The 15,614-nt window shown below is 46.7% G+C and overlaps 1 protein-coding gene across 4 annotated transcripts in view; it reads left to right on the forward strand.

Moving 5' to 3' along the window:
* GPM6B (glycoprotein M6B) overlaps positions 1-15,614 on the forward strand; it is a 44,165-nt gene that overhangs the window by 19,887 nt on the left and 8,664 nt on the right. For all 4 annotated transcript variants that reach the window (XM_006171999.3, XM_006172001.2, XM_006171998.3 and 1 more), the window contains 3 exons: positions 9,190-9,376; positions 11,801-11,957; positions 14,889-15,060. In XM_006171999.3, coding sequence (XP_006172061.1) covers positions 9,190-9,376; positions 11,801-11,957; positions 14,889-15,060 — 516 coding nt within the window. The remainder of the gene's footprint in view (positions 1-9,189; positions 9,377-11,800; positions 11,958-14,888; positions 15,061-15,614) is intronic.

Here is a 15,614-nt window from a genome sequence, read left to right on the forward strand (position 1 = left end):
CCAAGCCTCCAGATCCGAAGCTCAAGCCGCAGTCATTAATGTGGGAACCCAGTGCCTTTAACCACCACACCACACCACCTGCTGGCCCCTTATATGCACTTTAAAGTTTAAGAACTACTGCTTTTTTTTTTTTTTTTTTGGAGGGGTTTTTGCTGTAGGGCGCGTGCGCTCGCCAGACAGACAGAGACACAGAGAGACAGAAAGTGAGAAATCACCCCCCAGGGGGGATGATCATGCCGCAATCCCTTCTCCTCCATTCTCCTCTCGGGATCTTGGGCACGCACGCACACGCGCCCGGCGTGAAGAACTACTGCTCTTTAACAGGGGTCTGCAAACTTTACCTGGAAGGGGCCTGATGGTAAATATCTTGGACAATTACTCAACTCTGCCTTTGTAGTTTGAAAGGAGCCCTAGACAGTATGTAAATGAGCAAGTATGGCGTGTGCCAATAAAACTTTATTTATGGACACAGGAATTTGAATTTCATAAACTTCTCATGTGTCACGAAATTTGTTGTTGTTGTTTTTTTTTAGTTTTTTAAAACCCATTTAAAAATGTAAGACTCATTCTTAGTTCCTAGGCCATATGGAGAGCCGGATTCGGCCTGTAGGCCAGTTTACTGACCTCCTGCTCTATAATACTAGTTCTCAACTTGGGCATTCATTAAAATCACCTGGGGGAGCTTTATAACAAAACAAAACCCTCAAACTCCTGAGTCCCACCCCTGGAAATTCTGATGTAAATAACTGAGGTGAAGCCAGAGAGTCAGGAGTTGCAAGTGCTCTCCAGGCGATTCTAATGTGCAGGAAAAAGAATATTTGCTTTGTAACTTTTTAAAAAACAAAGTTAATTTGGTTTTAGCCCTTTTTTAGAGTCAGACATCTGGGATCAGGATCTAGCATCATGACTTTCGAGCAGATTTTCTCACCGTCGGCACAGGGTTCTCACCAGCGGCACTACAGACTGGCATTTGGGGTCTGATCATCCTTTGTTGGCGGTGGGGTCGTCCTGTGCATTATATGCGTTACAGCGTATTTCTCAGCATTCCTGGCTTCTACCCTACGCATGCCAGTGGGCACCCTCCTTGTTGTGATGATCAAAGATGTCTCTAGACATGGCCAGATGTCCCCTGGGGGGTCAAACTGCCCCTGGTTGAGAACCACTGGTCTCAACTGTATCTGGACTTTCATTCAGGCATCTCGAGGCCGCACCTCGGCACTACTGGCACTCCGGACCACACTCTTCTTCCTTGTGCGGGGCTAGCGGTGTGCTGTGTATGGCCAGCGGCACCCCTGCTCATTAGATGCTGGTAGGAGCCCCCACCACCCAGCCGTGAAGACCAAAAATACCTCCAGAGGTCCGCAGAGGCGCACGCTCACCCCTGCTGAGAACTGCAAGTTGGCCATCTCAGCATCAGGAGGACTTGTACCCACAGACGGTCACTTCTGCTTAAGGAGGATTCAGTCCACCTCCATTTTCCTGTTACTGTTTGACTGTCGCAAAGCTTGATCCCTGTTCCCTATCTTTTTAATTTTGTGACTCATTAGGACTGATCAGTATAGAAAGGGGGTATAGAGGTGTGTGTGTGTGTGAGAGAGAGACACACACACACACACACACACACACATTCGTTCCCTGGGGAAGGATCTGAGCCCTATTCCCGCGGGCCCTCTTCTGAGCCAGCATGAAATGTGCAGCCAAGATCCCCGACAACTTGGGCAAATCATTTGGCCATCATGAACTCACAGCCATGGCAACAGCCCTCTGCGAGCCCCAGGACAAAAGGTGTTTTATTCTGTTGTTCTGCACAGAAGGTTCTAGGGATCCTGGAGACAAAATGGTCATTGAGAGTGAGAGGCATTGCCGCGTGGTTGTTTCCTCCCTACTGTGTGGTTTATATTTAAACTGTCTTAGGCTAACACACACTGGAGTTTTTGTGTGAATCAAAACTCAAATTCTTTTTAGCCAGAGACCAGCTAAATGAAGACTTAAGACATTATTAGCCCCACCGAGGCCTTAGGGGTTTGGGGAGAGATACTGAGAATTACTCGTGAAATTACTAGTGAAATGTGCTAGCAAGCCTGGCATTGAATTTTTTCTTTTCCCCTTCATACGAATACAACACAGTCATCAAAATATGCTTTCCTGGCCTATGCTGGTTCGTGTTAACCAACGCGGTCATTGTTGCTTTGATGCTTGGGAAAATCGAGTCTGAGGATTTACAGGCGGATCCAAGAAAGCGTCACTCTTCCTGAACTAGCATAAACTCCTGGCAGCAGGCTTGGCCACACCGGTCTTCAGAGGTATCAGCTAGCTGTTCCTGGGCTCAGCCGACTCAGAGACAACCCCCCCCCGGTCTGTCTCTGCAGGCACTCTCAGCACCAAGGCAGGGTGGGGCAGCACGCATCTAGCAGTTGGCTTTCTCAGGAGACTATGAACCTGCCTTCAGCAGGGCACCGAAGCATCTTCAATGGGAAAAATCCCGAGGCTACCAGTACGTGCTCAGCTCACGAGGTAGCACTCTGGTTGCACTCTCTGCAAGACAGAGAACAACCTGGAATATTTTGTTTCTTCGTTGTGACCGCTAAACTTGGCCTTTGATTTGCAAGTGGCTAGAGCGTGATGGTCAAGCCCAGTGGGCCACCTCTTGGGGGAGAACAACGAGCACCAGTGAATACAAAGGCAGGCACTTAGGTGGACTGAGCAAGCCTCACCTGAGACTGGGAAGCGGGCCTAATGGGCCTCTCAAACTGGCATTTCTCGTTCAAAGACGGATGCTGATTGGGCAGGTCTGGGGTGGTGCCCAAGTTGCCGCATTGCTCACAAACTCCCTGCTGAGGCTGAAGCTGCTGGTCTAAGGGCCACTCTTTGCAGAGCTCTGCTGTTTCTTTCAGTCCGAAGGGTTTCGTCACTGCCCAGAAGAGGCCGCGGCAACCATCCTTAGCTCCTCAGAGCTGCAGACCCGTGTGTTCCTTCATAGCAGCCTGAGTGATCTTCTGTGGCCCTGAGCTGACAAATGCTCAGTGGCTTCACAGGATTTGGGGGCCAAAGTCCAGAATCCCTAAGGTGGCCTGGAAAGCCCTGCGCAGTCTCGTCCTTCCTCGGCCCACCCTCCTGGAGTGCTGAGCTTTCTGGCATCCTTCGTTCTTTTCTACCACAGAGCTTTTGTTCATGCTCTCTCTGCCTCCGGGAGCACCCTGGCCCTCCTCCTCTTCCCTTACCCCATTCACTCCAACCCATCCTGTAGATGTAAGCTCTAGACCTCTTCCCTACTCACTCCCAGAAACCTAAGTGAATTCCCATTGTTGGCTTTCCTCGTGCTTCTGAGCTTGAAACCATTTAATTACCGTTCATTCCCCTACATACTATATGCTCTCATGGAGTGTAGACCACACCTGTCTTAGCTCGCCGTTGAGTCCCCAGCACCCGGCCCAGCTCAGGGCATCAAAGACATGTGGGAAATGTTGCCTGTTCACCCACGAGTGAAGCCAGATGGATGGACAGCTGCTCCCTCCCTGCCAGTGCTGTCATCCTCACCCAGACCTGTCGCTCTGTTCACTGCCTGCTTCAATTAAGCAAGACTCCGACCCCCTCCCCCCAACTCCGGAGATGCTGGGAATAGCACCAAGTTACGGGGAAGAGTCTTCTTCTGTCTGGGCGGGGGCTGAGCTGTGTCCTCAGAAGAACCTATGCTAATGCTCCTGTGAAAGGAGTACAGACCACCTGATGTTGGTTCTCTGGTTCTGTTGCGTCTTTATTTGAATAATTGACTCATTAGCCACACATTGTTCTTTATAGCCTGATGCCCAATGTCTTAAAGAGACTTGTTTCATGTATTTTGTTGTTACTTTGGTCATTTCAGGCAAGAGGGTAATTTTGGCCTCTGTTCGTCATCTTAGCCAGAAGCTAGGAAGTAGTTTGGTGGAGTTAGATTTTTATTGCAGTGGAATTTGGCTGCTAATGAAAGAAAGTAAATGGAACTGACAGAGGCAGGAGCTTGCGTGATTCACTAAGATGATGGTTTTCAAACTGGAGCATAGGTGTGAACCAGCCAAAGGCTCGTTAAAGCGTAACTCACTGGACCCACCCCCAGGGTTTCTGATTCAGTTGTTCTCTGGTGGGGGAGAGGGAGCCTGAGAATTTGTATTTTTAATATGTTCCTAGATGATGTTGACAATACAGGCCAGAGACCACACCCTGGACACCACCAGTGCATTCAGAGACAGGTCTGTAAACTGGTTCTGGTGAGAGTTAGTCCATCAGGCCTCACAAGCCACGTGGTCCATCACAACAAGTCAACACTGCTGTTGTCAGGCAAAACCAGCCACAGACAATTTAAATGAACGAGTATGGCGGTGGTCCAGTGGAACTTATTTTACAAAATCACAGGCTGTAATTGTTGACCTTGGTTTAGGAGAACTTTGAGTGTTGCCTCCATGATGGCTACTAGGGTAGGTAATTGCTACTTCTTTTTAGAGTGAAGAAGTCATTCATTCACCAGTGAAGACACTGCATTGCACATGGTCCGAATCTTGATTACAGAATTCGATGGCGTCTGTACTCAGGATGACTGGACAGAAAAAGCAACATCCTCCTTTCTAGGCCACATTTCTAACAAACACTAAGAAATAAAACAAAATGTTACTGTAGAGATATGAGCCAAAAAGAACCCTTTCTGCCTCTCCCACATAAATACACCCAGGACCAGCTATATAATTTGCAGGCGTGGTATAAAATGAAAATTCAATGACTTGTTAAGAAATGAAGGATTTCTTTCTTTTTTTTTTTTTTTTTTGAAGAGGTTTTTGCTATAGGGCGCATGTGCTCGCCAGACAGACAGAGAGAGACAGAGAGACAAAAAGCGAGAAATCACCTTCTCCTCCATTCTCCTCTCGGGATCTTGGGCATGCACGCACACGCGCCTGGTGTGAGTTTAAGCCACCGGGTCCGGGACTTGAACCACGGTCGACCACGTGGGAGTCCAGCGACATAGCCATTACGCCAACTGCTGGTCCCAGAAAGGAAGAATTTCAAAATGACAGTAGCAGAAGTCACGTGCCCGTGAGGCCAGTCATAGCCTCAGCAACTACCTCGGCCACATACAGACCTACGTGTACTTCAATGACCAAGTGCTGTTTTCATGAAGGTACAAATAGTATTGATGACCAGTTTTAGAAAACACCTTTTTCTTACTTTTGGCAGCAGTTTTAGTTTCTCTGAGATGTGTGCCATGTGATCAAACTGCCCATTGTTCAGAGATACCTCGTTCACTGTGGATGGAGGTGCTTCTAGACTGCCACGGAAGGTGGAGTGGAGTGTGATTCATTTATAGAGTGTTGGAGATTGACCACACACACAATCTTAGCCCTGAAGGCAATCCATCAGCCAAGCCGGAACAAGCTGTACACCCGGCTTGTATTGTTTCCTGTACATTTCCCCAGGGTGTGTGCCACAAGCTCCTAGTCACATTGGTTGGCAGAGTCCTTAAGAGTTTAATGTGCGCGTGTGGGACAAAGAAGATCGATATAGTGATTTCTGTTCTGTAGGAGCCAATGTTCCTACAGCCACAAATAAAATAATCTGAAAACGTAGGAGCATTGGTATCCGTTCAGAGAGTGTGAATCATTGAAGTAATTCCCCACATACTTGAATCCCTGGTTTTCCCTGCTGTTATGAAACTAGATCCACAGCATGGGGTATATGGAGTCCTTGAGTGAGAGAAATTGGAGAGAAACTTGAGCCTTGATCTAGTGTTGAATTTGGGACTGGACAGAATCATTCTTCTAACCCTACTTGTCTTTTTGAGCCTGAGAGCAGCTGTGATATTTCCTTTGAAAGAAGCAAAATGCTCTAACCCTTTGGATAAAAAGATCATTTTGATGTGGCAGCTGTGGGTTTGGAAGGATGAGTTCCATCAGTAAAGGGCGAGTACGCTATACCATAACACCTAACCTTACCTTCAAAGGATGATAAAGACTGTGGGTTATTTAAAAACGTTGACAACATAAATATTCAGAAATTGATGAGCATTTCGTCAGGTTATATAGCAGTGTCCCCACATCAGTCAGTTAAGTATTCTACATATTAGGCCTTCCTGTAGAAAGCCTCTCCTTTCACCCCTTCACCCACCAATCCTCTGGCTCTCTAGTGGTCTGGATCTTGGCCCTCATCACTTGGTACTATAGTAATTATGTTAGTGAATATTTGTCTACCTGCAACATTAGACTGATCTTAAAAGCAAAGATGTCTTCTTATGTGTGTCCTCAGCACTAAGCGCAGCGCTTGGCACCAGTAGGTCTTCCAAAAGTACTGAATTAATGAGAGCTAAAATAAAACCGAGTTAGAACTGAGCTCACATTGCAGGAAATTGAATGTGTCAAGTTAAAATGCCTTCCAAAGCAGTGTTCTGTGATGATGAACCATTCCATTACTGCATGGTCTAATACAGTAGCCACTTGTATGTGTGGCTACTGAGTGTGTGAAGTGTGGCTAGCACAATGGAAGACTTGACTTTTTCATTTTATTTAATTTAAAATAATTTACATTTAAACAGCCACATGTGCTAATGGTTGCCATATTGGAAAGCACAGTCCCAAGGTCACAAATCTCTGTTCAGTAAGGACGGACACAATTCTGTAGGCCAGAAAGGCAGGCATTAGTCTTGGTCTTATCATCATGGATTGGAGCGGGGTGGTTGAGAATGATACCACACACAACAGGTCTATTTCCTCTTGATAGAACAGGACACATCAAGGCCACAGATTTGGCTTTCTCTTGGTTTGGGACCCTGGGGAAAACGTGGACTTGGAGTTGCATTCCTCTCCCCTCAGTTCCAGAAAGTCATATTACAAAATATCAATAAGATTGAGCTCCAACATCCCCATTCACAAATGTCAAGTGTCCGAAGCTCTTGAAGGTGCTGATGAGCAAGTGAACTTGGACTGTGTGTGTACTGGTACCCATTTAATGCAGGCTCATCAATCCACTTCAAAGTGGTGGTTCTTTGTGAACAGCTGGTCATTTTTTAAAATGAAGGACACAAAGCTTTGTTGTCACTCTCACAGTTTTTATTTTTCCATGAACTCTGAGGGTTCGTGGAAAATGCTAGCTTCAAGTGGGATAGTAATCCACATGGAACAGTTCCTGCATGTTCTTTTAGGCTGGATTGTGGTTCCATGACTACTAGGAAGACCATATGGGGGAAAGAAATTTAACTGGCCAAGTATGTATGTCCCAAAGGAATGATCTGCTCTTGATTGCCGTTAACATCATAATCCATTTAAAGTTCAATTGCCCTGACAGGCTGGGTAATATGAACAGGGACTGGAGGTCCGGAGAGGCACCAACATTACCTGGAGACCAGCAAGGCTTACCTGAAACATAAATGTTTCCCAACCGAAAATGTCACTTGGCTCTGGCCCTCAGGAGGTCTTTCTGGACAGTTCAAGTAAAAGTTTATTTTAAAAATGAGTAAAATTTTTATCTCCTCAAGATTAAGAGTGGATTATTGCTCTCCCTCTCCTTCATTTCACTTCATAGATGCCCATTTTGGTGTGTTTTTTGGCTAACTACTGTGTGGTCTTGTTGACCGAAGTAATTAGCTTCTCATGTCTTCTTCCCTGGTGCTGATGAGCAAGTGAACTTGGACTGTGTGTGTACTGGTACCCATTTAATGCAGGCTCATCAATCCACTTCAAAGTGGTGGTTCTTTGTGAACAGCTGGTCATTTTTTAAAATGAAGGACACAAAGCTTTGTTGTCACTCTCACAGTTTTTATTTTTCCATGAACTCTGAGGGTTCGTGGAAAATGCTAGCTTCAAGTGGGATAGTAATCCACATGGAACAGTTCCTGCATGTTCTTTTAGGCTGGATTGTGGTTCCATGACTACTAGGAAGACCATATGGGGGAAAGAAATTTAACTGGCCAAGTATGTATGTCCCAAAGGAATGATCTGCTCTTGATTGCCGTTAACATCATAATCCATTTAAAGTTCAATTGCCCTGACAGGCTGGGTAATATGAACAGGGACTGGAGGTCCGGAGAGGCACCAACATTACCTGGAGACCAGCAAGGCTTACCTGAAACATAAATGTTTCCCAACCGAAAATGTCACTTGGCTCTGGCCCTCAGGAGGTCTTTCTGGACAGTTCAAGTAAAAGTTTATTTTAAAAATGAGTAAAATTTTTATCTCCTCAAGATTAAGAGTGGATTATTGCTCTCCCTCTCCTTCATTTCACTTCATAGATGCCCATTTTGTCTTTGTTTTTTCCCCTTCTCTTCCTTTTTCCCCTTCAAGCACTGTATTTAAATATCACCCACTAGGTCTGGGTTCTGGGTTCTGACTCTGAATATGAATGTCGGGGTAGGGGGCAGATGGAAGCTGGGGAGGAAGGAGGGAGGACAAACAATGAACTACTTGTGCTGTCTGAACTTGGGGAACATTTTTATTCACAAGTTGAGGTAATTTCTGATATTGACTTGAATGAAACTGGGCTTGGGGAACATTTTTATTCACAAGTTGAGGTAATTTCTGATATTGACTTGAATGAAACCCCCTTGAGTGGGTTTTAGAGACTTTGGATTCCACTGAGTTACAAACCAAAATACTTTGACCTTTCCTGAATGATCGTGCTATTCTCCCGAACCTGGCAACAGCACAGTTACGGTATTGGATTTTTCCAGTAGCCCTGGAGGTCACGGGCACAGGGAAGGCCAGCGGCTACTCCAGCAGTAGATGTACTCAAAAGGCTAGGAGAAGGAGGTGGAGGTTGGGGAAACCCTGTCACTTCTCTTCACGGAGCTGCCACTTCACTGCTGCCCTTTGGACTTCACAAGTGACATGAGCAACCTCACTGTCACTTAAGCAGGGTAGCCCAACCCCTGGTCAACCAGGAAGCTCCAGGATGGTGACTTACTCCATAACTGTTTGTCAGTTGACTGCTTTGTCACTCACTACCCTTCTGGACAAAGAACAGATTGAGTTAGGGTCCCTCTTGGAGCTTCAGGGTCCTTGCCACAGAATGCCAGGTGTGATAACTAGCCCTCTGGCCCTCAGGATGTTGAGGCATTAACCACAGAGCATGAGGGGGAAAATGGGGAATTAAAGCCTTCTCTGCTGCTATGTGGTGTCCATGAAGGCTAGAGGCATTCTTTTCCATAATGGCTCATTTTTTTCTCCTTTGGGTCAGGCTGCTTCGAATGCTGCATCAAGTGTCTGGGAGGAGTCCCCTATGCCTCCCTGGTGGCCACCATCCTCTGCTTTTCTGGAGTTGCCCTGTTCTGTGGCTGTGGGCATGTGGCTCTTGCAGGCACCGTGGCAATTCTTGAGCAACATTTCTCCACCAACACCAGTGACCATGCTCTGCTGAGTGAGGTGTAAGTATCCCCTTCCCTTCAAAAATGTAACGGCCCAGCCGTGGTAGCACATACTGGTTGCAGCTACTTGGCAGGCTGAGGCCACATGGGAAGCCTGGGTTCAGTGCGGAGATGCATGCCTCTAGTCCTAGCTATTCGGGAGGCTGAGAGGCAAGAGGATCATGAAAAAGCTAGCCCCATTAGGCCAGCCCATGACATGGTGGTTAAGGAGGCTGGATCGTACATGGCCGACTGTGTGGTTCTAGTCCTGGATCCAGTAGCTTGAGAAACATGCTGGGCACATGTGTGAGTATGTGTGCTCAAAATCCTGACAGGAACAAGAGATGGACAAGGGATTCCAGTGTGGCTATGCCCCATGGGGGTGCTTCCTTTTTTTCCCTCCCTTTTCTCTGTGAGTGCTTGGACCTCTGGCAAATTAAAAATAAAAAAAAAAAAAAAAAAAAAAAACCAAAAAACACACCTAGGCCCAGGCTTTAAGAAAAAATAAAAGTGGGACCAGCTGTTAGCGTAATGGCTATGTCGCTGGACTTCCATGTAGTCAACCGTGGTTTGAGTCCCGGACCCAGTGGCTTAAAACTCATGCTGGGCACGTGTGCGTGCGTGCCCAGGATCCTGAGAGGAGAATGGAGGAGAAGGGATTGCGACTTGGCCATCCCCCCTGGGGGGTGATTTCTCATTTTCTGTCTGGAGAGTGCATGCGCCCATAGCAAAAACCTCTCAAAAAAAAAAATAATAAAGTAAGATGTCACCACCTCATGATGTTTTAACCATCTCATGATGTTTTTAAAGAGACTACAGTGTGTTCTCTTGGCAGAAAACTGATGCTTTTAAATTAAAGCTGACTATATACAGGTAGACAAAGGACCGTGAGAGAAGGGCACAAAAAGGCCCAAAATGTAATGAGTGTTTGGGTCCCAGGTTAGGATCTCACCTCGGAATAGCAGGGTGCACACAGGGTACTGCACTCAGTAGCTGTGGATGTGGGAGCTGTGACTAAGTGGTAGGTTGTGCTGCTAGTCATCTCAGCAGAGAGGTTCAGCATTGTTCCCAAGTCACAGACGCCCTCTGGCTTGCTCATAGGAAGTGGCCGTCCCTGGATGATAGGAGCTCCATCTAGAATGTGCCCAACTCTGTCTGTAGAAGTATTTGAAAATTAACTTTTGTGGCAGAGGGCATCTTTCAATGCAGAAGAGGGGAGTTCCAGGGCATTAGTCACAAATCTCTGCTTTGCCATCCTGCAATCGTTTTTACTAGAGTCTGAACCACTCCCACATGTAAACTCTCGTAATCGTGTAAGCTCAACACGGTATACTCATCACCATGAAATAGTTTCCTTTCTCCATTTCCTTCAGTGTTTTCATTTTCTTCCCTTGAATCCCAAAATGCCCAGTGTTTTGGAATCCTGTGATTGCAAGAAACTTCTCCACCAGACTGAAAAAGGCATGAGTAGCTTTTTAGGGACCAGCAATGTGCAATTGTGGTGGAAGAGTTCTTAGGGAATATTTTTCTTTTTTTCTGTTCCTCCAGTGACATCTCAAGAAATGAACAGGGGTGGGGGATAAGAGGAGGGATCCAGCAGGGTGGGGGACTCATTGAGTTTGCACATAATTGCAAAGAAATACTTAGGAAGACTGAATCTGAGAGAAGTATTTTGATTTGAAAAGCTAAGGATCTCAGTCTTGTCTCTGAAAAGCCCCATCCCTATGCCTCACCCCAGGCCAATCACATGGTAGTCTCTGGCAGTGGAATCCAGATACTAGTAGTTTTGGAAGCTCCCCATGTGGTTCTCATGGGCAGCTCTGGCTGAGGACTATCATCTGGGTCTTTGTCAATTTTTACTGGACAAACTTAGTTGGCGATTAACTTTCTGTACCTTAAATCTACTTGACATACTACCACTTGTGCAGTAAGGATCTCAACGCCAAAAACACCTGCCCACATTACTGTTTGAAGGAGCTCTAAGTGCTTCCTTAGGGGTTTTATCAGATAAGATGGAACACTCGGCCTGGTCGGGAGGTGCTTTGATAGGGCAGGAAGAACACCTTGTCTATTGGCTCTGCCACTTTAACTGTGTATCCTTTGAAGAGTCACTTAACACCTCAATGACTATGTTTACTTATGTGCAAAAGGAGGATTCTAACTCTCACTGCACAGGACTAGGGTTAAGTATGAAACGATTACACTGGGCCTTCTGACCCAAGGAAACTTCTTCCTTGCCTAGGAAGGCTGTCCACTGCAACTGACTTGGAAGGCAGGCCCAGGTTGCTGGGGTGGGAGGGTGCTGCAGAGACACTTACAGAGATGCCGCTAGTGGGGTGGGAGACATCACAGGAACATCACTTCCAGTCCCCTGGCCAGAGTCCGGAACATGCTCTGTCCCACGCAGTGAATTGAACGTTTTAAGACCTTGTCTTCCTTTTGTAGGATACAACTGATGCAGTATGTCATCTACGGAATCGCGTCCTTTTTCTTCTTGTACGGGATCATTCTGTTGGCAGAAGGCTTTTACACCACCAGTGCAGTGAAAGAACTGCATGGCGAGTTTAAAACCACCGCCTGCGGCCGATGCATCAGTGGAATGGTGAGTGCAGACCTCTTATAACTGACTGACACACAGCTGGAGATGTGCCTTTCTGTATTTCTTTCACTTGGTAAAAACTTGGAGCGATTCAAGGGTGGGTGGAGAGTCCATGACACAAATATTGAGCTTTCCAATTTAGAGGTAGGAATGTGAAAACCTTCAACATGTTCCTGATAGTAAAACTCTGTGGCTGGTGGCATTACATCAAATGTTTGATGAGCAACATTCAGAAAATAAGAGTGCTGAAAACTTGCCAAATGTGAAGTTCCCACTGCAGGAGGAGATCATTTTCACGTTGTCACCATGCTCCCTTCACCTTTCACCATGAGTGGTAGCCATGAAGACATACTTGTCCCATGATAAATCGTCACCACCCTCTGTGAGTACCTACCAGGCAGGCACCTTGGTGGACTTTGCTAGTCACTGGAAGCAGGAAGACTAAGACACAGGCTGTCCCTCGAGGAGCTTGCAGTCTAGGCCAGGCGTGAGCAAACTACAGCCCGTGGGCCAAATTTGGCCCATCAACTGGTTTTGTGCACCTCAAGGGCTAAGGATCATTGACAGTTCTTTATTTCATGATGTATGAAGATTATATGAAATTTAAGTTGTGTTAACCCTAAATAACATTCTCTTAAGAAGATAGCCACATGGGGGGGACCAGCAGTTAGCGTAATGGCTATGTCGCTGGACTCCCATGTAGTTGACCGCAGTTTGAGTACTGGACCCGGTGGCTTAAACTCATGCTGGGCGCATGTACGTGCGTGCCGAAGATCCCGGGAGGAGAATGGAGGAGAAGGGATTGTGGCATGGTGGCGTGGCCATCCTCCCGGGGGGTGATTTCTCGCTTTCTATCTATTTCTGTCTTTCTGGTGAGTGCACATGCCCTATAGCAAAAACCTCTCCAAAAAAAGAAGAAGAAGGAAAAAAAAAAAAAAAGACACAAAAAAAGCCAAACGCCTCCCCGTGTGGAGCGTCTGTGGCTTACATGTTACAACAGCAGGCTGAGTCGCTGCAGCAGAGACTGCATAGCTTAAGCCGTCTCGTGTCTGGCCCTGGGCAGTAAGACAGTGTTCGCTAACCTCTGGTCTGGAGGAGAACAGATTTAAAAATAGTTTATTAAAAGATGGGGTTAAAAAGTGCTGCATCACCAAAGGAAACTCAATGTGCTTATGGAGTTTAACTTCCGGCACGATGACCTGGAGTTCATAATGGCACATTCCTGAGAACACCCTAGGCTGGGATGACTGAGAGTTGTCCATGTAAGAGAGGTGGCCATGAACAAGTTCACGCCAAGCAGACCCATGGGGAGAGAGAGAGCTCTGGTCACCAGTGTCCAATGAGTAGTCCAAAAAAAAGGAGCTTTCTTGTGGATCTGAGGAAGAACGGCGAGAGTACGTAATGTCTTGGAGTTCAAAGGAGGAGGAAATAGTAAGGAGATACCCCCAGAGGATCTGGATAGTTGGATGTCACTTCAGGTCCTATCTGTATGCCACTCCTTGAATGCCTCATAGTCATATGAGCCCAAAACCCAAGGGCTGCAGCAAGTGACCCCGTAGGCCAGGCTCTCTTCCCCCAGGATTTCCAGAATGCCCTAGCAGCTCACCATGCTGCCCTGGGGAGGTTCTGCCCCAGTCCTGCTGGTTTTGCCAGCTCACCTCAGCCAGGCTGCCTCCTACGCCCAAGGGGCTCACATGCTAGCCTGGCTCGGAAGTGTCAGGAAGAGGCAGGTGATGAGAGAAAGTTGTATGAGGTGAGGAGGAAAGCAAAGTTTTCTTTTGCAGGAAGAGGAGGTGAACTGCTGAAATCTGCTGCTTTGGATATTTCTAGAAATGCAAATACTTCCCAAGTCGTGAAAGTCCTTAAAAAGGAAACACAGAAGTGCCTTGTTTCTGCAGTTTCCCAGGGTGACCAACAAGAGGTACTCTGTTTGAGTCTGACCCCAGGCTGGCCTGGCACACCCTCCAGGTATCTCCTGCAAACATGGAAAGTTAGTGGAATCCTCAGGTCTTTGCCATCAGCTTAAAAAAATAACAGCCAAACTAGAACTCCAAGCCCTCACCCACATGCTCTGTGGGTGCATATACTGAGAATAGAAATACCATAACGTTTTGAGGCAGCCCTTCAGAGCTCTCTGAAAATTGGTAGTCAAGACAGAAGGTTATGAATAAAGTCAAGCAACAGGACTAAGTTCTTCCTGGAATCGCCTATGGCAACGTGTGGGCGAACACCACGAAGCTTTTCCCCTAAGCCACTGCTTTGCTTGCAAAGCTGCTGTGAATCTTAGACAAAAGAAAACTAAGGGAACATGAGAAGTTGATCAGACTCACTGTGTATTAAGCTTTTGTTCCTATTTGAAACCTTCGATAAATTTCAAGCATCTCATGCTTTCGGTAATATCACAGGCTCAGGAAACTAGCGAAGTTCCTTTTGAGGGACAGCTTAATGTAGCAGCAATTCCTATATTGCCAGTTGTGTAAAATAAACATTACGCTGGAGAAGTTACTGTGAAGTTGTAACCCAACGGCCTGGGCACGCATCCAGAGCCTATCCCATGCTAAGGAGGATGCTGTGACCTTTCAGAACTGATGTTTACAAAGCGTGCTGCGTAGGAGACCCTGTTGCTAATTCGCTCTGTGATCTTGGACAGGTGACATCACCTCTTTGGGGTCTCCTTGCTGGTTAGTGGAGGGAGTGGAAAAGGTGCCCAAAGTCACACAGAGCCCTACATTCTAGGTCTGCTAGCTCAGGAGAGCAAGGCCAGCTCTTCATTTCCCTGCTTCCCTACACCTTCACCCATGCCATGGGATGGCGGTAATCCCTGAAGGGCGTCCGACAAATTGAGTACTGAGCTGGAAACAGACAATCCTTCCTCTCGGGATCTGCCTGCCCATTCCAGGGATGATTTTCTCCTTCCTCTTGTTTTTGGCCTAGTTTGTCTTCCTTACCTATGTGCTTGGAGTGGCCTGGCTGGGCGTGTTTGGTTTCTCTGCAGTGCCTGTGTTTATGTTATATAACATATGGTCAACTTGTGAGGTTATCAAGTCACCACAGACGAACGGGACTGCGGGAGTGGAGCAGATCTGCGTGGACATCCGACAATACGGTACTTCCTTTTAACACCGTCCCCCCTTGTCCCCCCCATGCCTTTAATTCTTTATCCTTTTGTGCATGTCCGGCCCTTAATTATTACATGGGCCATGTAATAGTTAACAGTCACGTTCTGTCACACACATCCTTCTACTGGAATAGTGTATACTTTCCCTCAGTATATTCAGTTTTCTAAACAGAAGCCTCTTGAGACTTTTTACTTGCTAGAAGGTATCATTCAGGATGTTATATTTTCAAGTTGAGTATATAGTAAAAGAAGCTTTTATAATTCAAAACCACATTATAATGCAGATCAAAAAAGGCTTCTGGGGGCCAGCAGGTAGTGTGGTGGTTAAGGCACTGGACTCCCATGTGGCCAACAGTGGTTCGAGTCCTGGACCGTGTTTTGTAAATCATATTGAGGAAGGACCAGCAGATACCATAATGGTTATGTTGCTGTGCTCCCACATGGCCGACTGTGGTTCAAGTCCCAGACCTGGGGACTTGAAATTCATACCTGGCATGTGTGTGTGCATACCCCAAATCCCAAGAGAATGGAAAAGAGATTGC

This window comes from Tupaia chinensis, unplaced genomic scaffold, assembly GCF_000334495.1.
Source record: "Tupaia chinensis unplaced genomic scaffold, TupChi_1.0 Scaffold150243_1, whole genome shotgun sequence".
NCBI lineage: Eukaryota > Metazoa > Chordata > Mammalia > Scandentia > Tupaiidae > Tupaia > Tupaia belangeri.